This window comes from Strix aluco, chromosome 11 (assembly GCF_031877795.1).
Source record: "Strix aluco isolate bStrAlu1 chromosome 11, bStrAlu1.hap1, whole genome shotgun sequence".
NCBI classification, from domain to species: Eukaryota; Metazoa; Chordata; class Aves; order Strigiformes; family Strigidae; genus Strix; species Strix aluco.
Genome location: NC_133941.1, coordinates 22,027,790 through 22,054,177, shown reverse-complemented (window position 1 = coordinate 22,054,177; position 26,388 = coordinate 22,027,790). Strand labels below are relative to the sequence as shown.

Sequence of the window (26,388 nt, the reverse complement as noted above, 5' to 3'; positions counted from 1 at the left end):
TCCTTTTTGAGCCTGAGTACTTAAAGATAATTTATATTATTTCACCTATTGTATTTTTTTGGTTTTTCACAGTGCTGAACTAATTTTGCAATATTTATTTCTGGGTTCTATGTTTTAGGTTGTTTTATTTTCTACTTTATCTCCATTGTTTGGATATTACAAGTTTGGCACATGAAAAATCCAAAAACTTGGCACCAAACTCACAGAAATGATTGCACATTTTTTTGTGTTTCTTGTTTTACAAAGACAGAAATCATTATGAAAATTCACAATTCTATCTTTTTACAGTTTAAAGATACTTTCTCAGATTACTCATAACCAATTAATAAAGTTTATCCAAATTTATCACCATTTGTTCTTTGTAACAATTAATTTTTCCTCACAGTGAACATTAACAATAAAAGCATAATGCCAAGACTTATTTATATAACTCACTGTAATTTAAGTAATCAACAGCATACTTATTGATTTATGTGGTTCCTAATTCAGTGTTACAAATTTTATTTAGGCTCTGCATTGGATCTTTACTAGTAGTTATTTTCCTCAAGATATTGAAAATAGAGAAGATAAGACTTTCATGTTAAAGTCTATAATTTTTTGTTTTAACTCAATGAATTATTATTAATTTATTTCTCTGGCATTTCCTTTCTTGCTCTTGAGGATGGCAAATTTTTATAACATTGACATACAAAAAAGCTGGTGGAGTTTTAAAGCAGAAAGCCACATTCTTTAATACCATTAGGCTTTTCTGTAGTCACCTAGAAATGTGTAAACTGGGTAAAGAAACTCTGATCCATCAGAATTTTAAGTCTGAATTTTAAATTGCTCAGAGTATTGAGCTTTGGAGTTGGGCATGAGCCTGCTTTTGCTGCGTTATATGAATTCAGATTCTACAAGTGACCTCCAAGACAGCAGGAATGAAATTTAATTGCATAATTGACAAATGTAGAAGAAATGTACAAAAAATTCAAATAGATCAGCAACGTAATAAAAAAAGCAAAATATATTTTAAAAAACTCCCTCTTACTAAGCCATAAGTATACACAGTATATGTGAAACAATTTACTTAAAGACCTAAAACTTTTTTTAAAAAGCACAGATCTCTGATTTTACCAAGTGATTATTTAGATGAAAATAGTATCAAATCTTATTTCAGAAAAAATACATTTGTGACAACTTACCTTACAACCCTCACATGCATGCACACCATAATGAAATCCCGAGGCCTTGTCCCCACACACACGGCATTCAATAGCCATAAGGGAGTTGGAAGACTCCTCATGAGGTTTATTGTACAACTGAACTTTTTCTGAAAAGTAGGGCGGGGAAGGAGGCTCCATTTTGATTGCACCTGTGTATAGAGAAGATTTAAATAGTATAATAGTTTAAAAGTATAATTAAATATAAAGTATATTTAAATATAAAGTATAATTAAATATAAAGAAGAAGCAGCAAGGAATAATCACAAACAATCACAGTAAACATGGATTCATAGGTCTGCTTCATAATACTAAATGAGTAGTAAACGCAGGATGTAAAGGGATATAAGGTGTAAGCTGCTATTTCACTGGCAGTATATAGGCTGAAAAACCTTGAAGAGGCAGATTCTGACGTAGAAAGTGTATTACAGATTCAGTTTTCAGCTCTGCAGCATCGAATGATTTGAAGATAGAGATATTAAAAATTTACATATGGAGACCTCATACTTCAAAGGCCTTACTTTTCTCAGTACCTAATCTGGTTGTATTACTTCAAGGTGTTCAGGACTACTGCAGGGAGATGGACTGGGATTTTCTAATCTAGTCTAAAAAAAATATTTAAGCATCTAATAGACTTATATATTGTATAGCGTATTATTGGATAATATATGTATTGGATAATATATATATGTATTGGATAATATATATATTGGATAATATAATATTGAATATTTAAAGAAATTTAGTTCTTTCCTGGGGAACACTGTTCCACTTTGGAAGCAGTTTAGAGATACATTTTCTCTTCTGAAAGTTTCTAATTAAGAGAGCAGTTTGTAATATTGAACAAGCTGAAACAAAGATGATATCTTTAAAGCAATCATTACTGGTCATAGAAGAAAGCTGTGACATTTGACACTATAACATAACATCAGATCACATCTCAGGAGTGATGTAACAGACATAGTATTACAATAAAGTGAATGTTTTTTTTTTTCCAGACTGGCTACATTATACAAACTAGAAAGTTTTCTTTCCTATATAAAATAGGAAGAAAAAAGAAAAGTGGAAAACTATCTAAGTAAAGAAGAAGAGGATTTATCCTACCTAAACTCTACTGCACTCCTTAGCTTGTTATTAAAGTGTTATGGACATTTTTAATTAAACAAACAAACAAAAATTATTAGCTGGAAAAATGTCTTTTAATTTATTAGATAAGTAACCCAGAGCTACACAGCACCTGCTTCACTGTACAACCAAAATTAAATTCCACAATTTTCCTAGCAAGAATTCCTTGAAAGAATTCCTGTACAGATTACTACAAACAAAATTGATGTCAGACCTTAACAGACTAAGTGGATCTTTAAAAAAGTTCTAGGTACAGCAACCTCACATTCCTACTTTGAGCAAGAATGCAGTAATAGCTTATTTAAGAATAGGTCACTTCCTTTCTTAAAAGAAGAGTTCCGTGTAATTTCTTTTTACTGTAACTGGTGAAAACCCAGCATTTTATAAATATATATAAATAATACTATATAAATAATATATATAAATAAATAATAATATTTAATATTTATATAAATAAATAATAATATATAAATAATACTAGCACATGAAGCTCCAAGGTTATGCCTGCATTAGGAACACTGATAAAAGTTATGCCAACATTTTGACTCAGACATAGCCAATATTTCTACTCCATCAGTTTCTTAGTCCATCTGTAATTTAAAAGCTACACATATTAATAATGAATATGCTATGTATGCCGGGGCATTTTTTAACATTCATGATATTTATTCTGCATTGTGTGCATAGAGCTTCAAAGGACACTTTATACACAAGACACGTGAATAGGAGACTGGAGGTTTCAGAAACAAATGGGGGGGTTCATGTGTCTAATAAAAAGTGTTTAATGTTATTTTAGATACTTTATGGTACATTGCCTGATCTCCATCTGCTGCTCTGGAAGGGTGAAGGTCTGCTATATGTGTTCTATCTTTTTCTAGATAGAATATCTTGTGGACATCTCCGATGAGACAGGATACCGGCACTTAGGCATATGAATACTTCTAAATCCTTTTGCTGATAGTACACTTTCCAGAGAATGAAGCAAATGTGAACATGAAGGAAATAATAAAAAAATTAAAAGCATACTTTGGCAATCCTGGAGCTTGATATCATATTTATAATCAATGCTTGTCTGATCAGTTCTTGCAAAAGGAATATCTTCATAGTGCGGTGAAGAAATACTCGAAAAATCAACAGTGGTAAATGGCTTTATGTCAAAGGAATGTGTATGATCATCCATCGCAGACAGATCCACTGGACTAATTCCAAAATTAATGGGCCAAAACGGCATTTCTGTGTCAACCATTGTAATCCCTGGAAACAAAAAAAGAAACAGACATTTTAAAAGGAGCTAGTTATCTCTGTAATGGGTTTGAGTCCAAGCTAAGGTCCAATTGTCTCATGTCCAAAGGGTTGAGATGCAAACTCTGAATCAGGTGTAGGTTTTAAGGGAATGTTTAGGCCCCATCTACCATTAGGCTTGAGTTTGTCACCATATCATGCATTAGGCTGTATAGTAGCATTGCATGGCTAACACTCGGCAGTTAATGCAGCTTTGAGGTTCTTCTTAGGAAAGCTCTAATGTCTTACATCATAAGAGCAAATGAGATTTGCTCGCATCTAGGCTCATGTTAACCTTAGATCAGAATGGCTGTCATAGGTATGCTACTCGACTGAACTGGTCTGATATGTACTTCAAAAGGCAGCAGAGACAACTAGTGGGCTCACAGAACAATGGTTCAGCTAGAAAAATAACAAAAATATATATGGGAAAAATAACCATCTAAATAATTATGAATGGCCAGATGAAATACAACTGCATTTAAATAATATATTTTATAGAATGTGTATGTGCTTTAGTAAGCATGCAAGTCATTAAAAAAACCCAATGAAATTAAAGGAGCATAACTAGAAAAAAAAAATCACTTTTTTTTAACAGACAGATAACACTGACTTTAACTGCATCTCTCAATAACATGCATGTGAATAGAATTAGAAGGCTTCCACAATTAATTTTTCAGTTTTTCAAATTCTAATCATCATTCTTCCCAAGTGCCTGAAAATTAAGAAATTAAGAAAAAAAAAAAAAAGTAGTTGGTATTAATAGTGGTGTTTTTCCTCCAAATAACAAGAAATATCTGAAATCTGTGGTTAAGTCATTCAAGTATGTCAGAAGTTTTATCCCAGAGTCTTAAACCCAAGGCTCAAGGAAATCTAATTTATGGCTTTCCAAATTCCATATGTATTTATGCAGATCTTGAAAGTAGTAAACAAATAAAGAGCTTCAATCTGCAAAAATCTTCACCAAATCAAGTGAATTTAGATTGAGATATAAAATGTTTTTCCGAGTCCTCTTCTGACAGCTGAACCAAAATCCTTGATTTAGATATATTTCGACTATGATAAAGTCTGTAAGTAACAGCAAGTGTAGAGCACTTAATATAACTAGGGTCTGTCTTTAGTTTTCCATGATGTATAAAAAGAACATTCTAATCTAAAAATAGAATAGATGTTATGAAACTAAAATAACTTGGTCACTTTGGCTGTTTAATTTGAACTTTAGACCCAATCAAGTAAGTAGCCTTTAACCTCTAGATAACAGGAACTTTGATTTGATCTATTTTGAACCAAAACTACTGTCACACTGACAAAACTGTTGTTGCAAAATCAATATAATGGAACAGACCTGCTCTATAATTTTGAGATCATCCTTTGCCTTCACAGACCTACAGGTAAGTAAAACAGAGACTGTCCCCTCCATCAGCTATGCTGAAGTGTTAAGGTAGCAATGGGTAGAAATAGTTACAGTTCTCTTAACCTTTCCTCAGGAAAGTCACCATCATTCTTCCACCTTCTAGAACTCACAGCACAACCCTCTAGTTCTTCTACCTTGAGCATTGACAACAAAGGTTGTTAAATATCTTTCTTAAATTTCAGATAAGAAATTCTCACTGCAGCGGGAACAAAAGAGATGCTACTGTATCTCTTGCTGCACGACATACATGTTGCCCCTAGTAGAGCAAAAGGGAACCTATAGCTCCTTCATACTGCCACTCCTATTACTACGTGACTGATAGAGTTCTGTAACGCAAACAGTGTTTAAGGGTGAACTGTTGGCAAGGTTAGCCTAATGGTCAGCCAGCTGTCTGCCTTCCCAAAGGCTTCAGCCATTGGACGGGATATACAGTCTCGTTATCCTTAATGAAAGTAAGATCTGCCTCTGGGTAAACAGCAGAATTTCTAACTGTCACAAGTGAAAGTTATCTGGTGAAAGTACATTATACATTGTCAGAGTCCCTTGGTCCAATTAGTTCCATTAGTCAGTTTTTCTGTAAGCACGAAGTGCAAATCGCTGGCCATCAACACTGGGAATTGTCTTCCTTTAAGAGATTTCCAAATAAAGCAAAAAAATAGAATAGACTCCTTCTTAAGAGTCCATTTTTGTAATTAACCAGACACATCTTTCAAAAACACAAAATCAACAGTCATCTAAAATGTAAACATTGGCTTATATTCCTTTAAGCAAGCGACACTGAGAGTTATGTCCACTTCATAGCCCGTAGGCTGTCTCAAGGGTGAAGGAGAGGGATGCCTACAAGCACGGTCCCCCTTAGAGCCCAAGTTCATCCTGTGGAGTCCATAGGACTCGATATGTGCAGGTGCACCCATAAGGTTACTGTGTGGCCAAGAAACAACTGCAGGAAACCCCGTCATCAGAAGGCAGGAGGACTCATACTGATGGCTGCCCTTGCACACACAGACACCTCCCCTGCACTAGAGAAGCAGCTGAAGAGGTTTGAGTACATGCTTAAAGGGAAGTGCAAGCTTAAGGCACTCACTGAATAGAAATACACTTAATCACTTGCCGCTGATCTCAATTTTTGTGTTACATACAAAGCAGATGTTAAAATTAAACAGTTTTCCAACGTCATCCATAAAAACTCTATAAAAATATTCTCACAATCTTGAGGCATTATCACTTTGTGTTTTCTCTTTAAAAGACCAGTTTGCAAACCACTGTGAGCAAGTTAAAGCTAGTCTATGTTTCACTTTATAACAGTGAATGACTGTGATGTTTTGGAGTATTTGATTATGTAGAACGTGATTAATTCTTCGAAATTCCCGAGTCATTATAACACAGTGTGTGCATGAAATTCACTATGTACAGATATAGTACAGCTTAGAAAGGCTCAGATAAGCCTGTAAGTCCAGAGGGCTGGCTTGCCAGGCACAAACTCCAAAAGCTAAGAGGGTACAGTAGTAATTCCTTAGCAGCAATTTTCTAGTTTCACGGTCAGCACAGCTAACTTGTTTCAGCCAAGTCTACCAATAATGCCAGAGCACTTTCATTGTAAAAGTATTTCTAGCCTAGAACTATGATGTTTCAGATTCTTATTAAGTTGTAGAAAAGACAAAATAAAAATAAATAAATAAATAAAATCAATCTGTTATTTTAACAATCACTTAATATGAGGGACTGTCTTTCATGCATGCTGTTTTTTCCATACTAATAGTTTGGGGTTTTTTCTGCGCGTCTGTTCACAACACACGCGTTCTCTATGCTGCAAATAGAGGAAATAAAAACGCCAAGATTACACTGAAGAGAAGAACAGAGAATTGTGGGTGCCCCTATCAGCTGCTATGGGTCACAAAGTAATTCCATTTTATGCTACTCATATTTCTGCTCTAAGGTAATAAAATCAGGAATCAGCAGCCATTTACAATTCTTTGAGCAAAAGCCTATAAACTCCACCCCTTCCAGAGGTTAACATGCCATGACTAGTAATATCAGTTCTTCTGATCTTCAGGTAACTAAAAAGGCTTTGCTCAATCATTCCCCTACAAAAAATGTCTACTTTAAATTTTGAAAAATTGTTATGTTGTCTATATTATAATTTAGTCTAAGATGTCCACAAAGGTACCTGGCAATGATACTACACATATATACATACACATATCTCTGTGTGTATCTGAAGTCTTCTGTTAAAATAAAAGGTTCTAGCATGGTAAAATGCCTTAAGTAGATAGGATTTGCTGAACACAAAAAAAAGGTTTGCATGTACATTCTTAACTGCTTTCCTTCCATTGAAAACATTTAAGTTTGGCTATATTGTAAATCTAAATTGACAAGGCCTTAGCTTTGTACCATATACATGGATTTTAATTTCAACTCCCACTCTAGCATGTACCTAGGAGGGCTCATGAACATAGAACATTTAATCTAACCACAGCTGGGAAATGTTTTGCCTCTCAGGCCTCACAGTTAAGGAAAGTACATCTCTTCTGAGGGATGTAACATTCTCCGACAACGGCATCACAAGACAAGATGCATGTTTATACACATGTATGTCTACGTGAGGAGAAATGGAGAACGTGTGGCTTCTACCTAATCTTGGCTTTCCTCATTGCTGTATAAAATAAAGCAAATTTTGTGCTTTTCCAGCTGTGGGGACTATATTTCTACTACTGACTATGATGTCTGTGCAAAGAAGTGGTAAAGGTTTGCTTTCTTACTGTATTTTATGACAAGCAAATGACTAAAATATTTTACTTTCTCTCATTATGCACATATTTCTTATTTGTCTGGTTAAAAAAAAAAAAAAGGAGCAGCAATGTGACCCGGTATACAGATATACCAATCAATAGCTATTTTTCAAAGATGCCAGTAAATTCAGAGTTGCTAAAGGAATATTGAAGAAGTCAATGTAGTAAATGCTATACTGTAAGAGTATCTAAGGTCAAATCCATCACAAACAGCTGTTTTGTGCTTTCTTTCTCTATTTCTGTATAACAAGATGCACATTATAATATTTCTTTATACAACAAAACAGCTAGGCATCAATGATTTCACATTAATATTATTCATAAACATTTCTGATTTATGAGAATTTTCAGGTTTGCTCAGGTTTTGGATACAAAAATCAAAGCACTCCATTACAGTTTTAGAGTTTGAATCTTCACACATGACTGCTAAGTCTTAGTCAAATTATGGATATCCTGTTCAATTTAATAAAATTTGCTATTACACTGGAAACAAAATGAATTTTACTGTTCAGTTTTAATTTATATTATAAATACTAGAATGAAGAGGACCTTTCATGTGCCAGTTTCACTCTTGCATTATTGAAAACTAAAACATGAAAGCTGTTCTTCTGTATAAGAGTTAGTTTACAAATACTTCTATTTTGCATGTACCTTTACTTGATTTCTGCTGTGTATTTTGTCTTTTTTCTTCCCCATAAAAGACTAATGCCAACATTTACCTCTGCTGTCTTCTCATGGCTTTTTTTAAAAAACCCACCCAAACATCCAAAGCATAAGTCCAATCAAGAGACTACTCCAGGATTGTTTCATAAAACTCACACATGCTCATATGGGGTAATAAAAACATAGCTAATTGGCTAAAAAGATTTTCATGTGCAAAAATCGTTCTTTGCCAGCAAAAGACCAGAAGTGAGAGTGCTGTTGAGATAACATTAAACCCGGAGATATGATATTAGTTGTTTTAACTCCCTTTACTTGCATTTAATCTCATGTAGCCAACTGCTATTATCTACAAAGTAAAAGAAGGCACATGAACTCATCTGATGCATGTCTGTGTTAACTGTCATGTAGTGACAGCTTACAGTTAGCTAATCTGGTGCTGATTGTGAAAACTATCATAATCATTAAGTTACTCCATTCAGTAGCAATTGCAAATTGAATTGATTTCCAATTCCGGAGAAGGTTACTCAGTGCACTTTTATATATTAGGAAAACATAAAATAGTACATTAAGAGATTACCATGGTATGAAAAACATCTTGGATCACAAGCTATTCTTTACCATAAACACTACCTGTGCTCAGTTAACCTGAAAGGCCTGTTGCACTACATTCTAGACACGCTCTTTCCAGACAAAACTACCAAAATATGACCCTAGAGGTATTTAATGAAGCAACCAGAACATCCTAGCCTCATACGAGTTACAGAAAATCAGAAGGAAAAAAAAATAGCTAAAGCCTCTCAGCTTTGAAACATTACCAAAATCAAGGCAGTGGTATAATTATACTACATGAACATAAATATGGACAAATATATATTCGTGATGTAAATACTGGGTTTTGTTGGTTTTGGTTTTATCTTCTTTTTTTTTTTACTTAAAGCATATTTCATGAAATAGTTTGAATTTCATCTCATGTATAAATGTGTCAGAGTTCGTCAAATAAACTCATATGCAAGTGCTGCAGAACTTAATGTGACTTTTGCCAAATAATTTAATTAAAGCAGGTTCAGACCATCTCTGAAATAATGTCATATATACGTTAGTTACGATCACACAACCATTCCTAGCTTTAGAGATGGTGAAGGTCAGATTGATATCCCCATATATTAAATTTATTTATCTACTTAAGAGGAACAATAAAATGTTTTATGTGTGCCTTGCAAATACACATCTACCCTAAATGATGGCACCACATCCACTGAATTGAAGACCTTCATTGATTTTTTAGAGAAGAATGCTGCAAAAGGACAGTCTCGTGATAAAATAATTGCATTCCCCTTTCAATAACTCAGTTCTTTCGTTGCCTCTGACACGGAAATTCTATGTGGCAATGGACAAGTAGTTCAAGCCAACATTTTCATCAGGGCTGTTTTCAGGTTCTAAGTGTGACGCATAGGGTCTGGAGATACATTGTGTTCAGAAAGTGATTAACTGATGTCTCTGGAAGGTGGAAATGGTCATCAGTTCTAGTAAGATTTGGAAAAATGGTATTACTTTGCCCTATTCATTGTTCTTCTGGTCATTTAGAGAAAATAGCATCATCTTACTGCATTTACTTTTTCCTGGGGGGGGGGGGGGGAAGATGCTGCTAGTTAGACTTTTGCCTCAGTTCTTCACTTGTCCAGTGAGAGAATATTATCTTTTTCCCCCTGCCTATTCTCTGTGTTATCACTGAAACAGCAACCTTCTTCAGCAGGGATGGTATTACTCTACAATTTTTTAATATTCCTGATTATGTTTGAGTACAATGAAACTTTAAGCTTAGTTTAAGCTTTTAGGAGATACCTTCTTCAATCCTGAAAATAATATATTTTTCATTCATAGTATCTGTCATTATAACGGACTTTACCTAATAGGCAACATTTGAATAAAATAAGTTTGGTTTTGGACAAACCGAAGTATGTGAACTTTTTCTGTATTTCAGACAATGACTCAAAGCTTTTGGACACAGTTCATTTCATACATTAAAACAACTGCTGTGTGGTCTGCAGGTTCTTAAATCTAACAACCACCCCATAAGGTAGGACCCGTACTACTTTGTGTTCTGTTGCTGCAGAGTCAGCAGAGGGAGCACAACATAACTAAAAAAACCTCTTTCCAAGAACTCTGCTGACACAATCCGTGATGCTCTTAAACAAACAAACAAGCAAAAAAGTACATAAAAAGAGCCTTGTTGGCTGATACCCCCAACCCAGTGTTTGACAAAATCAGTATGCTTCAGACTGCAACAAGAAAAACAATGTAACAGCAAAAAGCTATGAAGACTTGCTTTAAAAATTCCATTATTTGTATTGTTATGTTTGCATTACCAAGAAGCAGAGATAAAGCATTTTTTTTTTTATTATCCATGCACGTATTCAAAATATTGGTATAATTCAGGGCAGAAATTGTTTCATTTATATGATGATGTGTGCACTGAACAGCAGTGTATTGGTAGGACTTTAAATAGCCAAAGCAGTCTTTTTCCAAGCAAATTACACATTAGAAACGACTGTGATCGTGGGAAAAGGACACAGGCTTACTTAGACAAATGATAGAATAAGTATTGACAAATTTTTGCACTGTAAATTCAAATGGTTTTTGAAAACTCAGTATTGGCTTTCAGCTTTCCTATCCTAGAACTGTGTATTGTAGCAGGAACAAAAGTACTTCTGCATGCACCTTGGACTCAGCACACTCCTGCTTGTACCACTGTCTCAGCAGACCTGCTATTTTTCTTTTCAAGTATGAATTTATCAAAAGTATTTACAGGAATGAAAATTGAGCTCACTGCAGATCAAAAGAACAAAACTTTTATGGATTTGTTTTAATTAGAGAACGCTAAACTAAAGTTCCCTGCCCCCATTAATTTACCTCCAAAACCAAAGAAAATACCCAGTGTCCTCTAGCAAATGTTGAGTGTCAAAACAGTTCCATGATAACAAGTGACTTAGTGAAGTAAGTTCATAGATATTTGGTGCACTGCTTTTAATGTCAGCCCTGACTCCAAGCACAAGATCAAGACAATGGACCACATTTTCTTCTCTGTTCCTCGGATGCAACCCTCAAGCCATCTAAACATGACCCAAAAATGAACATGTCCATTAGGAAAGATACCTGACAATACCAAAAAGATACAACATAGACAATACACTTTTCAAATAATGGAATAAACATTCCCTATAAAAACAAGCCGAGTGGTTCTAGATAAAATTTTGTTACATCTTTAAGCAGAGGAGGAGGGCTATATCACCACTTGTGGCAGGGTGCAGCCAACAAGCACACCTCAAGGGTTAATCATTGAGTGGGAAGGGTATGAGCTAATGAAAGTCTCCTTTTACAGTCTGCTGTACTAACCTGCAGAACCAGCACAGGACCAAAATTCTGATAGCAGAATGAAAAGCAATAAGCTGGGGCTGAGTGGAATGTTATGGGCGTGACAACAAACCAGATAATCCCAGGAACATCTTGAAACACTGCCACCAGATGCAAGTTTCTGTCACAACTCCACAATGCAAACCATGGAGGAGTGTTGGAGACTGAACAGTTTAAGAACCAGGCTGAGAAATCCAAGTGTAAGGGCTGCAGAGAACAGTGACACCGAGATCCTTCAAAAAGCCAAATAAAAAGTAAGGGGGGAGTCAACCCATTCATCCTCTCAGCAAGGCTGCACAGTAAAACATCAGAAGAAACTTGAGAAACGGTGTAAATCCAAACAATTGAAAAGGCCGAAAGCAAGCAACTCATAAATCAGTAGGAAATGTATTTTATTCCTATAACTGAATTATAACTACAAGCTGTGATCACTAGAAGCACAGTCCATAAAATTTACTACAATGTTTAGGAGGCAGCTGCTAATAGAAACAGAAAAAAAAAATCCCATTCAGGGAATAATAGAGCTGTTTAATCTAAAATATATTTTCTATTCTGTGCCTATGGATTTCACACAAAATGGTAAATGGCCTGGGTTCTTATTTAAAATAGCAGCATTTTATACCCTTGCAGCAACATAAACCATTGTAAATATAAATGCAAATGAGAAACTAACTCCAAAATGCCACAGGCTACTCAGATATGCTATAAATTCTACCATCCTATTTTAATTATTTAATGTAGAGTTTGTTGCATTCTGATTCTGGATAGATATTGATGAAAGCTGAAGTTATTTCAGAATATAAAAGAAATTGATTGCAAGGCTGTGCTCAAATAACAGTTTAAATAGAAATTGAGAATTTTGGACAGTGGAAGAGAGGTGTATAAGAAATACTGATTTATATATCTGAAAAACTTCTTAGACGGATAGATAGCTCAGATTTAAGAGGAACAGCACTTCAAAATCCTAGAAAACACTACAAAATGCTGGAAGTGACATAGTATTGGCCACCATGATAGAAATGAAAGTGTTCTACTACTGTCACAAGAGTGACAGAACACTGAGCTGTGGAGATAATCTCTGCTCTGTAACTCAGATTCAAAGTTTGTGGAAAAGGACCCTCAAATTGTTCTTGGAAATACTTGAGCAGAAAAACTGCACAGTTTTCTTGTTACAAGCAGCTGCAATCCATGCTTTGTGGGGTGCCATATACTGAAACTAAAATTAATCCTGATGAAAGACTTATCTTCCAATGCTTTTTGTTCAAAAAGTCTTAAAAATACCTCCCACCCTTCAAAATAGAAATGTTTGTTATTTCATTCTGTTGAATAAAAAAAACATCCCCAGAAGCATAAAAATCTGAAAGATAAGTTATCATCTGATTGCTAATATAAAAATCAGAATAAATGTCTACAGAATTTTCATGGACAAAGATCATCTATTGGTATTTGCAATATGCCTACTTGCCTTAGTAGAGCTCAAATCTGGATCATTTTGGTTTTGAGGGATTTGAGGAAACCAGAAACAAACAACATGTCTCTAACTTGCACTGGCAATATTGTAAAACTATCTCATGATATAAAATGTAGGCGTTACTCTCTATGAATCATTGTGATTTAAAAAAGGATACTGATAGATAGGCAATGAATCACATTCAATTTTGTAATCAGAAAAAGCTGGCTTCTTAAGAGAGACCTTTGCCCCCTTTGGCAAAGTATAATAACTAAATATGCCAAGCTACTAAGGAGTAGGCCTTCTCTTGTCATGTAAGTGGCCTCATAAGACCGAAGGAAGTAATTGATTTTAAAGTATTCAAAAAAATGCTGTGCTGTATACCAGCTAGCAAAGCTTTATCAACTAGAAATTCACAACACAATTCAATCGACTAGAGTGTTAACATTCTCAGAACTGTGCTTGGCTCCAAGACTCAATGTACTTTTTATAACTGGCATTTATTTATACTCGGCAGACTTCGTATTACTCAGGTCTAGTGAAAGTTTTACTAACTACAGGAAATTCATGCACTTTTTTAATTTTTTTTTTTTTTTTTTTGCCACTGTCTCAATATGAGAGAACAATCTGCTTCCAGATTCTTTGAAACTGGTTTCTTGTGTGTTAGATAAGGTGACTAAGACAGTGTTCCAGAAATCTTTCCATATATCCCAAAGATGTATAATAAGATAATACAATTTTTACTTAATTTAAAAATAATATATCACATCATATAATGGATATATGCTCTTTTTATTAGGAGTAACAAAAATAGAAATTACCAAGGAGTTAAGAAACCTTTACATTCTCTAGGTTTTCAGTCAGATTTATAAGCTCAGTGCATGCCATTAAAAGTATTTTAAGAGAAAATTCTGCATTCAGAAGTTTCATATACAGACTTAAGCATAACCTGTGATTTCACATTCAGATGTCAAACTTGTTCTGAAGTCAATAGAAAGTTTTATAGCTTCAATAGAAATTCAGTGTTTAGGCCACGGTTAAGCAAAACACTCATTTATATGCTTTATTTTTAATATTGTGTTCTTGCTACCGTTAAGCACTTTAAAAACTCAGTTCTTGGCTAAGGAAGGACTTCTTTAGCTGCAGTATATTATTAAATTACATATCATACCCATGTATACACATAAATAAATCTGTGTATGTTGTAACACTGATCCATAAGAAATTAGATTCTCATAAAATGCCATATATTCTATGCAAAATTACTGTTTCTCACTAACCACAGTGACAACACTGTCCCCAAAGTTAATAAAAACTCAAAGCTACCATGAAACACTGGATGCAATGTTTAGCCAGATGCCTACTGTATGTTCAAATAGGAAACAGCACTGTCCTGAAGTCTTCAAGTATAGTAGAAATGCTATCTAGTAAATTTATACTGTGCTCACACATGAATTCGCTATATGAAAATTTGCAGATTCCTTTGTGGCTTCATAAGTCTTTGCGAGATTATCAAAGATTTAAGCGTGTAGCAAAATATACAAGAAGAGATGTGTAAGCACTGCAGCTATTTACAAGACAGTCTTATGCTCCATTGTTTATTTGGTTTCATCGGGTCATTATCACTGTCTTTTCATGTATTTTAATGTACTAATCATGCATTCTATTCTTTAACAGTGGTGCTTACTCAATAACTAGCAACTAAGGTACCAATTTAGCAAGAAATTTTAGAATAGATGTACTCCATTATGGGATTCAAATCTGAATACAAAGTTCTATTTCTTTTTGAAATGTTAATAACTTTAATAGTGAATGTTATATATTATGTGCACAATATCCAGTTAATTTTTTTCTTCTAAGACATCTTAGGTGCAATAAATTTTATACTAACACTGAAGAATTTTTATAATATTAATACTTAAATAACCACATAAAGCTTTCTCAATCCACTTAGTAGTAGTAGAGAATTTATGGAGATCTTTTAACGGATGCATAATACTGTTGGTAAGAAGCCTGGGATTTTTTTCTTTCCTCAGACTCTGTCATGTCAGTGCTTTTTAATGTTCACAAGACAGTAAACCTAAGTATTCTTTCCAAGAGATGAGCTAATAAGGCATACAACAGTAATAGGGTAAAATATACTCATTAATATCCTAAATGCAGTTCCCTGCCATGGCAAAATACTGAATACTCCCACAGGAAGAGGAGGAGGAGGAACAAATGCAACATGAGTTTAAACTCATTCCTTGAATTAAATCCCACTTATAAAGTTTTTCCTGGCAGTCAAATACATTGCAAGTTATCCATAAAAATGTTTCTCTCATATCGGGATGAGCCATTTTCATCACAAAGCTGTAATCGTCTAAAATACTAAAAATGTAAAACGTATTTTAATATGGTAAGACTATATGTAGGGCCCATATAATTTGATTGAGCACTATTTTTTATTTTGTATCACTTAAAATATTTTAACCTGTTGGACAATCACTAAGTCCTAAAAGTTAAAAAGCACCACGTTGCAAAACTCATTCATTAATGTAAACATGCTTGGCCCTATTTGTGCAGTAAATACAGAAACACAACAGCATAACAGGGAACAGGCTTTCATATATATAATTTTTCTTACATATATTTATATATAATTTCTGATATATGCCAAATATAATACTCTCAGTATGTGTGTGTACAGCCATAAAACTCTGTCATGTCAAGCTAGTTCGAACACATCAAAGCTTGAGGAAGTAGATAAATAGTACCAAAGAGGGCTTAACATTAACAGAAGGCTCTTCTAGATGCCCCCCATATTAATCTAGCACAAAAATAGGTTCATATTTTGTGTGGAGTACAGTTATTTACACACTGTTATTGAAGTGCACTTTCATTAGCTGCTGAAACTCTTCTATCAGACATTTCTAAACATGGAAGGGATCACTACCAGTGATACGCATACCACTTCAAAGTGCAATGTTGAGCTGAAGGACTCTACTCTTTACTCTGTTGTAATTGTTGCCATTACTCTGGCAAGCTAAACAGCAGGCAAAAGAAAAATGGGTACCCCACTTTGATTATATATAACAGCAGGCTTTGTACCAGCCTACCATAAGAGTACTCAACTAAAATAATTTCATAATAAAGACACATGAACTTTTGTACACCGATCATCTGTTGCACAAATGTATCTCTTTCATCTTTTAAATTAGCAAAAAAAATTAACCTTCTCAACTGTACGAACTGAGAAGCCTATAACCTGCTCAGCCACTTTTCAGCAGTAGAGCAATCTCTTGTCATCTGACTACTGTACTTTTGACCCTCCAAAATATTCCCAACTAAAATATGTTGACATGTTTTTACATGTGATGCAATAATTATTGTTCTCAATAGTGTAGGATACTTATCACATATTTAGATCAATGTTCTTTGCATCTCATGTACTCCATCTTTCTAAATATTAATTTTTCCAGACAGCTTTAAAACTATCCCATCAAGGTGACTTCAGGCTGCCTACACAAGGAGTGTAGAATCAGGTCATACCTAGGGTAAGCTTGCTTTTGTAACTGAAACTGCAACATTGTGCAACACTGAGAAGTATTTAATGAACACCAGTAAATCAATTATGAATTGTGCTCTAAATTTAAGTTACCTTGAATAGTTCCACTTCTGAATCTTCTATTGGACTACAGGACAAGAGCATCAAGAGAATCTTCTCCATTCTTGTTTTTTGGGAGGTCAGTATAAAATACAACACAATATAACATTGTATTTTATTCCAGAAGAAAAATAGGTAGGAATTTTCTGAAGGATATTTAGCACTGAAAGCTGACTATCATAAGAACTGGATATAAAACATTAATTTTAAAGTCTGTGTATGACTAAATAATAGCAATCTGACAAAAAGAATACTAAGGTATCAACTATAAAAACTCAGCATTAAGTTAGCACCAGTTTACCTCCTTTCATGTTATTTTATTTCTTACTTTCAACAGAAATCACAGGAATTGCATTAGGAATTTTCTATTTGATACACTTCAGAAAAACTTCTTGCAGACTGGAACTTAAAACCATAGTAACTGCTGAACAGAGAAAAAAAAAAACAGCCGAAACAGAGCCCAGGATCAGAGTTACTGTAAAATAGATGATAATGAGAAGCCCTAGAAGAGAACTGTATTATCTTGAGTTCTAAACTAAGTAAAATGGGTTAAAATTATAAATTTATGGGTTAACAGTTTCCCTAGCAAACTCTAAGTAGTCCTGGATGTCAGTCTCTACATCGGACAAATCAAACCATTGTCAATTATGTAATTTCTGTTCCTACCATCTAATACTAATAAACAAAACTCCCTTTACCACTCAAAAAAAAAAAAAAAAGCCACAATACATGCATTCAGATAATGGATTATCAGGGCAACATTATATGATAATTCAGAAAGAGGTCATGCTCAGTTGTTATACAAGATTATTTAAGCCTTCTGTCACCCATCCCTCAGTAGTTTTCTGAGAAGAGGCACCCCATCCCAAATTTTTCTGAGAATCTGACACGAGTCTTTGGGAGTGGCACAGAATTTGATGGAGTTATTTAACCCTTTTCCAAATATACTTTTCAAGGGGAAAAAAAAGATACCTTTCTCTTAAGGATATAGATGTTACTTACTAAAAATGCAAAGGGTAAGTGCTGTTTGAACCTGAACAAAAAGATGAATATTCTCCCTGCAGCTCTTTGATAAGAAAACGTAGACAAAATATTTGTGGAGAAAGCACGCAATTTCATCTTTCATTTCATTTCAAAATCATTAATGCACCCTGAAAAGAACTCAAATATAACCTGGATAATGATACATTAATGCAAAATCCTAAGTCCTGACTTTGTTACTGATGCATAAACTCACTGTATTTTCTAATAAGAGATCTGCCAAGTTCAGATTTTACAACGTGCATGAAAACTAAAAGGAAAGAATTCCTTTAATCTTATTCTCTGTTGGGTTATTCTTCCTCTGTGTTATTAATATCCCAAGAGTATGTCTCCTATGACTGGGCCCTACTTTTGTCAACATATCTATTTTGAAGTAAAAGTTTTTCCAATTCATCCACTGAAATTGCCTTGCTTTCCCCATGAACGAATAAACATTTTGACCTGCCAAGGTATGGAAAATTCTTTCACACAACTCACTTGTTCCTTTATGTGAACTGTATATCACTCTTTGATTTCCTATATGTGTCATTCATCCAGAAAGCAGGGTATATTTATATCAATGTTTAAGCAAACAGCCTGGCAATAAACAGCACTCATCTAGTTCCACGGCTTTTGCTAGTATTCTTTGCTTCTGTAATAAACTAACATTATAAAAATTGTGTTTGATGTTATTCTTCAGTTATTAATATTGTTGATCTTTAACCCAGAGTGTCCGCACATAGCAAACCTCACTCTTATCACACTGACACTCAAAGTCAGCAGAGTTTTGATCTGCATAGTGACTGTATAACTATACAAATCATTCTATTAAAAGAAGATGGAAACTGGTGTTGCTATTTTTGACAAGAAATTTTCAAGAGTTAAAATGACATCATTTTAGGACACCACACTGAAATTAGAGCATCCACGGCTAAGAACAATTCAGGAAAAAGTTATTAATGTATACTTTCAGAAGTTTATTATTTTTAACAACTAATGCTAAACAGTGATTTTTGTAAATTTGTTTCCAGTTGTAAAGAAACTACCAATGCTTGACTAAACCAGTAGAGACTCTGATTGCACTTTGTATCTTGCACAAAAATATTGTAGAGAGCATGAAGTGTCTATTAGCTCTAAGCTAGAAAATTTCTGTGTGCCCCAGGCACCTTCATTCATATGGATTTCAGATTCCGTGAAGCCCTGTGTATGAGACTGACAATTGCATATAGACATCCCAGTTCAGGTTAACTTGCCTGCTTTCTTTAAAAATACAAACTGCCATTCCATTTCTATCTTTGACAGCATTTGCTTCATTTGAGGAGAAAAGTGTATAATCAAGTTCTAACACTGTTTCAGTAAGATTAATAATTATAGGGTTATGCAACATTAACAATAGTGGTACAAGCAAAGCAGCTCTGTTAAATTTTAACAGCATTAAAAAGAGGGGAAGAAAGAGATTGAGAAAATTTCAGTTCCCTTCTCTGTCATGTGTTCTTGTCATCATCTTGTTTTTTCTATATTTAAAATACTTTAAGAATTTCTTCTACAAGTAATCTAAAAGGACAGCTAACAGCAAATCTTTCAGTTTCAAATCATGATAAATAGATGTATACACCGCAATTCAAGACAAAAATGTATATGTAAATACTTGAATTTATAGCTAACTTCTTGCATATTTTTCTAGAACATTTGTGGAGTATGTTAACACACTGAAAAAAATCATATTAATTAACTTTCTGGAAAGTGTTATTTTGAATAATTGCATGCAACTATATTTCTTTAATCTAAATATGCATGTCATTTTCACATACAAACCACAAATTAGGCACTGGAATTTTGCCCATATACTCCGGGATACTTGATCACTTGATGGTTTCTTTTTAAATCAGCTATTAATCTTCAATTTGGACACAATACTTTGCAATAAATTATATTGTCATACCCCATTATTCTTCTAAGGAGATGCATTTTCTAGGCAAGCAAGTTTAGTGTGAGGAACTAAAAGTTATTGCGGTGACTTTTTGTAACCCCTCAAGAAGGCTTGTGAACATCTAAATATCATGTGCCTCTGATATACACTGAGGATAAGTTACTGTGACTTTTAACTGTTCTATTTTTTTGTAATTGCTAAATGAAAATCAATAGTTTGCAAATTTCTATATGCTGAATTTGAAGCATGATCACAAGACAGATGGTTGATCTCTTCAAAGACTCAGTTGTATTTAAAAGGAATCTGTTAAAATACTATTGAGATTATCACAAAAAAATAAATTCTTAAGGGACATCTGGATTACATCCAGTGCAATGTACTGTAATATAGAGCAGAATATCAGGATAAGACACTTGCATTCACGGTACATGCAAAACTCCCACTGAAACTTTTTGAACCACCTCTAATCCAGAAGATGAGAAGCCGTCTTCGATAGCAGACTGCTTCCCACACCCGGTACTTCCTGTCCTTTGTGTAATAAGGTGTGAACATCAGTTTTTAAACCTTATTACTATACTCTGTACAAAATAAGAAATTATTTTGCAGCAGCTTAGATGACCCTTCACCTACAGGGATATACTTGATTTAGAGGGATATGACAAGGATGAAAATAAGGACAACCATAATCTAATTCCATTACACCCATGTAAACTGGGAGAGCTTGGGAATTTAGAACCGGGTTTTGATCCCTCACCTTCACTTTCTACTATCAATATATCATCACAAAATAGGTCAAACACCAAACTATTTGCAAAGCAGAAACTGTTTTTCATTGGGTTACAAGAAGACAGTATTCACCTCATAGCTTCATACAGGCACACCTTTCCAATGTAGAGGATGGGTTGTAAAATGTGTGTGGCAAACTATGTAAAACTAATACAATTAGGCAATGGTTTCCCCTGCATTTCGAGAATTCCTAAACTGTTTCAGATGTAAATTGGTACTGGCCTTGGTTCATTGATTGGAACTATGGAAAATTTTTTACAACTCTACATAATATGCTCACTGAGTCAGAAAAGATAATTTGGGGTCAAATACTGGCTCCTTTAAAACTGACTGTAAAATTTCTATGAGTTTATGTAATTTACCTTTCGCAGGACGACGACAGCAGCATGTGTTTTTGAACAGACTTTCTGCACCTCTTGGTCAATATCTGAACATAACACATTCAAAATCTCTGCCAACACAAACATACATAATATACTAAGCAGCCTCTCAAACTGACCCTTCTCCTTCCTCAGACACTCTGAGGAAAACATTGGTCTATAATCCTAGGTTAGGGAAAAGAGTAGAAACTATTGATACTGAAATCACAATAATACCTCAACTGATCAATAAATAGCTTTCTCACAAGATTTGCATCCCAATGAAAGCAGAAAAAGTTACCAATTCCATTATGTTTGTCAGATACAAAGACTCCAGATTATCAATGGGCTGTGTACTGTGAATCACAGAGCTCATCTGGATCTTGTATCTCGCCAGTTGTATCTTTATTTTACTATTTGTTCTCGGATGTTAAAAACACTATTGGAAGCAGTTCAAAAATACATTGTTGGAAAATTGTTAATGCCCTAGTCATACAATGTCATTTTGAAGCTCCCTGGGAATTTAGATTTGCACAGCTTATTAGGATATGACCTTTCCCTTGATTTTTTTATTTTAAGATCAAGTTAACATGTAATTTCCCCAGTGGGAGTTGCTGTGTTTCCTTCACAGATAAGGAAAAGAGCAATGGTAACTCTGTATAGAGACAAATTTCATACATTTCTACAGTACGGACAACTTGTGGTCTTGACAGACATCCAATGCATTCCTAGAGGTTGAGAGGAAAGTCATGCAGTATGTTAACTAAAAAAAACCCAGGAACATAACAAAGGTATTTCCCTGGATCTTTCACCCATTTTTACTTTTTCTTTTTTAATTTTTTTTTTTTGGAATGTCATTTGAGATTAATCTTTGAGGAATTTTAAGGCCTATGGATTCCTTGTATTCAGAGGATCCGAGTAGCATTGGCTGTGAGATAATGGCTTGTTTCTGGAACACATTCATATTCCTTTGGGTGAGCAATTACTACCTCTACAGCACTCTTTCTTCTTCATGATACAGATCTTGTCTCACAAATTCACACACTTCAGCATTTCCATGCTTATTATATTAGCATAATTTTTCCTGGGATCTCATGAAGCTGATCTAAAAGCAGAAGGCTGAAAAATCAATTCTCAAAACTTTCCTTTGTGTCAGGTATGCAAAATGGCTAACAAGAATAATATCTTAAGTTCCTCAGTGGTCAGTGAGAGAGGTTCATCTAAAGGCTGATTCACAAAAGCTAAAGTAGTCTCTTGCTCTGAATTATTCTGTAGAGGAGAGATCTCTGTGATATGAGCTGATTACCAACTGCCAATAACAGTGTTTAAATATTTATATAAACTTTTTTTTTAATAGTTTGACAGGTATATTCAACATTTTCCAGCCCTTATCTCTCTACGTCGATGAAGTCCACAGAGATAATTAGTTAAATAATAAGAAGATGAATGATGTTGCTTATATTTGAAAATTTTCAAATGGTCAAGATTGCAAATACTAACAACTTTTAATAAGTTTTTATTCAGGAGAGAATAATTTTCTCGCTGAAAGTAAAATCAATGGGTCAATAAAGAGAATGCTAAAAAGAATTAAATATGTGGCTTTTTGGATATTCAGGGTAAAAGCCTTTGCTATGCAAACACTTTTGCTCAACTACAGATACCAAAAGAAGAAAAGGAACTGATGATGAAATAAAGTACTTTTTTTTTTTAACTTGTCATATAAGCAGTCTGCTGACTTAGTACTTTGGGTAGGTATTGTGCATCATATAATATTCTTATAATGATGCCACATTATAGTATAAAGTAATGCAGAATAGTATAAATTCATCATGATCATATTTGAATGCCATAGCAATGACATATCCAACAAAAATCATACAAAGATTCAAATGATTCCTAAAGCAGCTTCAGCCAACTTTATGAGTTTCATTGGTCTGCAGTTCTTCTCATAGTAGTGATGCCCGTTGTCTGCTTTAATTCAGCCATGCAAACAAAATTCAGTCCTTTAAATTTTTCTGCAACAGCTGTTAACAGGGGGATGTCCCCATTAGTTAAATTTGCATTTCCAAAAAGAGCCCTTCCTCTTTCAATGACTGACAAGAGATATGACTTTACTACTCTAACAAGCAAGTAGCAGACAGCCTTAAAACCAATTTAGATTATAGGCAGACTGTAGGAGTTAATTTGCAATTGATCCGAGGCTAATCTGTCTCTCTTGGGTAAGTACAAAGTCATTATCTACATCACTGGTTAAAGACCTCTGTGAAACTTATGTATCTAACAAAGGAGTAAACAAATCCAAACTGATATGATTTACTGCATATCACTGTAAACTGATGCCATATATACTTAACTTTTCTGCAAACAAATCTACCAAGATTCTAGAAAAATGCTAATAATATAGAAGGAAAAAATTACAAGCTGAACACTACAAAATTCCAGGAAGAAATCTGTTGGCTAGCATCATTTCTAATAGAGGAGTGTATCAGCACGCATGTTTGAAAAGTGATTCAACAGAAATTGCGTATCTTTCTACTCTGGTGACATAGACTCTCAATGCAGATGCATAGTGTAAGCACTAAAAGTTTATTTACAGAGGGCAGGACTGAACATTTCATGTGAACACATTCAGGCCATGATAAAGAGCTTTGTCTCCCATTAGTAATTTAAAGAATTGTGATTTGGTATTCCCAACACACCTATAATTGAATTCCTCAGTCATAAAATCACTGGTGCCAAACAAGTTCTGATACCTTTATCAAGCCTCTTTTTTCTTGTCATTTGTTAACATATTTCTTATGGAGCTTGTCTTCTTTTTATAGATACATTTGCTTTAGTTATAAATTAACCCTGGAATTTACTCTCCCAGAGGCCACAAACTGCTTTTTTATTCTCTTTAAAAAGTTTCAGGGTATATGAATTTATGATTTGGAACAATTTTGAACAACAGTTGGTGGTTCAAACACAGAGGAAAGGAAATTTCAAAAGATTGACAAAGTAATTAAGAATAAACTGAAAATGTTTAGATGCTTTTCTGTGCCTTCTGCTCTGGAAGCCATGATTAATTTACCAAAAAGGGAACATATTTGCCTGTGGGATTTCTGGTGTTTCCAGTTCCTTGTAGGAATATTAACTAAGACACAGCCTCATTCTGAAAGGTCTTTCTAAGAAGCTCCGTATTTCAGTGGCTCCTAAAGATGGCTACTACCTCCCAAAGGTATGCAGAATACTTCAAAATCCAGACTCAAGTGCAATTTGAACCATAGTATAAAAATATCGGTATTTGTTTAACAGATTGATTCAAATAATGACCATTAAAAGCCTGGATTTTCATTTGAGAAATGTAATCCTAAAGAAACAAGGCTTATAATATTCGCTGTTCCTTATTGTGTGTCCTTGTTGGTCTCTTTTTCTTTACCCCAATAGCTTTAGAAAACATTGGCTTGTTCCAGCCAGAACTGACTATAATGTAGAGGAGTTTTAACACAATATGCCTAAACTGTTGTTAGTTGTGAGCACTGAAAGGGCAACAGTTTGAGCTCGCCCTGTAATAAATATCAGAAAATCCAAACGAAAAATTCCCCAAAGACATATCCATAGGAAACTAACTTAATTGGTTCTACTGTTCAACTGAACAATTTGTATAAGGACGGAATAATCATCTTTAACAGCCGGGACAATACACACACTATTTCCTTTATTTCTCCTTCTGTGCTACTCTTAGCTTTGTTACAAATCATTTAAGTTTGAAAAATCTGATTTGATTTGACAAACCCCCCAGATATCCATTTTTTATGGTTTAATTCCTGTTTCAGCTACGATTTTCCAAGGTGGAGCATTTTGAAAAAAAATACGCCTTCAAGATTCAGAAAACAGGAAATGATCTTACGGAACTTTGCATTTCTGGATTACTCTTCCTGATCCAGTTTAGACTGGCCGTGGTTGTGCTGCTGCATACACCACGTGTAACAAGGTGCTGACTTAATCCAGTCTGGGGTGGGTTAAAAATGACACTGGTTTGTTTTTAAAAAATTACTTTAAAAATTTCTCTTTAATTAAGAATTACAAAAGGGATTGAGGAGCCCTGGGGTATTTTTCCTATATAAATAGTTTTCATGCAGTGCTTTCCCCCATCTCTAGTTTCCCATATTCAAGACAATGTCCTTCTTGCAAAGGTAAACAGAACCTATTTCTCTGCCTGCTGTTTCTGAGATTGCCAGTCAATTACTTGAAATTAAAATATTAAAATTTTCATCTTACATTGTGCTTTGGGTGTCTCATTTGTAGTATTCTTATTAGTAAGTCAGTGCCTCATCCTCTTGAAAAATGTTGTAACTTACTCTATATTTCTTCTGGAATGCTTCATCAGTTTAATTACCTATAGTAGGTTCTTGCCGTATCTTTAAGTCTTAACAAAACTTGGTATTTTCTGCTCCTTTAATTGAATCGTGACACAGTTGAAAGGATTTTGACAGTCAAAATATTTAATCAACTTTTACAACAGAAATGAGGTTTGAAATAGTGGCCACATTGTCAAATATTTTAGCTCTCAAATCTTCAAGTCTTAAAGTACAGGTTCATCTGTTTAGATTTTACAATTCTGTGCTTTCTATTTAAATAATAAAAAAATCCATGATTTATTTGTTGACACTAGTTGGGGAAAATCAGTCTGATTTGGCCCTAATATTCATTTGTAATCCCATTCAAATCAATGAGATGGTGAGCATAAAGGTCTGATGGCGCTGACTACCCTGAAGGATCAGGACCATAAAGTGATACACAAGTACAACCATCTACTCACACCTTGTGTACACATTTCATAACTTTGTTTGCATTGTGTACTTTCACTTGAGCCAAAAGGAATTTTCAGCACAAACAAGTTGTAATGTATTCTTTAAAGGTGAGTTACAGTGTTAGTTATCTATAGTTCTTGGAACAGGCAGTAGGACAGTAAAAATTTCAAATTATTTTCCATATTTTTCAGAGTAATAACTATGTCATATACAAGTGTTTTACTAACATCTGCTCAGGACAGATGTATAAATAGAGAGAGAACTTTGCCATCATGCAACACAAGCTCTGATAACAACTTGATCCTTCATCAGGAGTTAGAAAACAATTTTAGGAGTATTTTTAAAGATTTTGGGCTTTATGTTATATGCCCTTTTATTTATATGACAGCCAAATGGACAGACAACATAGACTAAAATGACTTACATAATTTTTCTTGTCATAAAATGACAACCATCTACAGCCTCTACTTTGCCAGATAAACAACTTAACATTTCTTTCTTTTGTGTCATAAACTTCCAAGC

General features: G+C 34.2%; 1 protein-coding gene across 1 annotated transcript in view; it reads right to left on the bottom strand.

Annotated features, from left to right (window-relative positions):
• PPARG (peroxisome proliferator activated receptor gamma) overlaps positions 1-26,388 on the bottom strand; it is a 63,045-nt gene that overhangs the window by 25,338 nt on the left and 11,319 nt on the right. The window contains exons 2-3 of the mRNA XM_074835957.1: positions 3,351-3,578; positions 1,182-1,351 (exon numbers count right to left, since the gene is read on the bottom strand). Of these exons, the coding sequence (XP_074692058.1) occupies positions 1,182-1,351; positions 3,351-3,570 (390 nt within the window). The 5' untranslated portion in view covers positions 3,571-3,578. The remainder of the gene's footprint in view (positions 1-1,181; positions 1,352-3,350; positions 3,579-26,388) is intronic.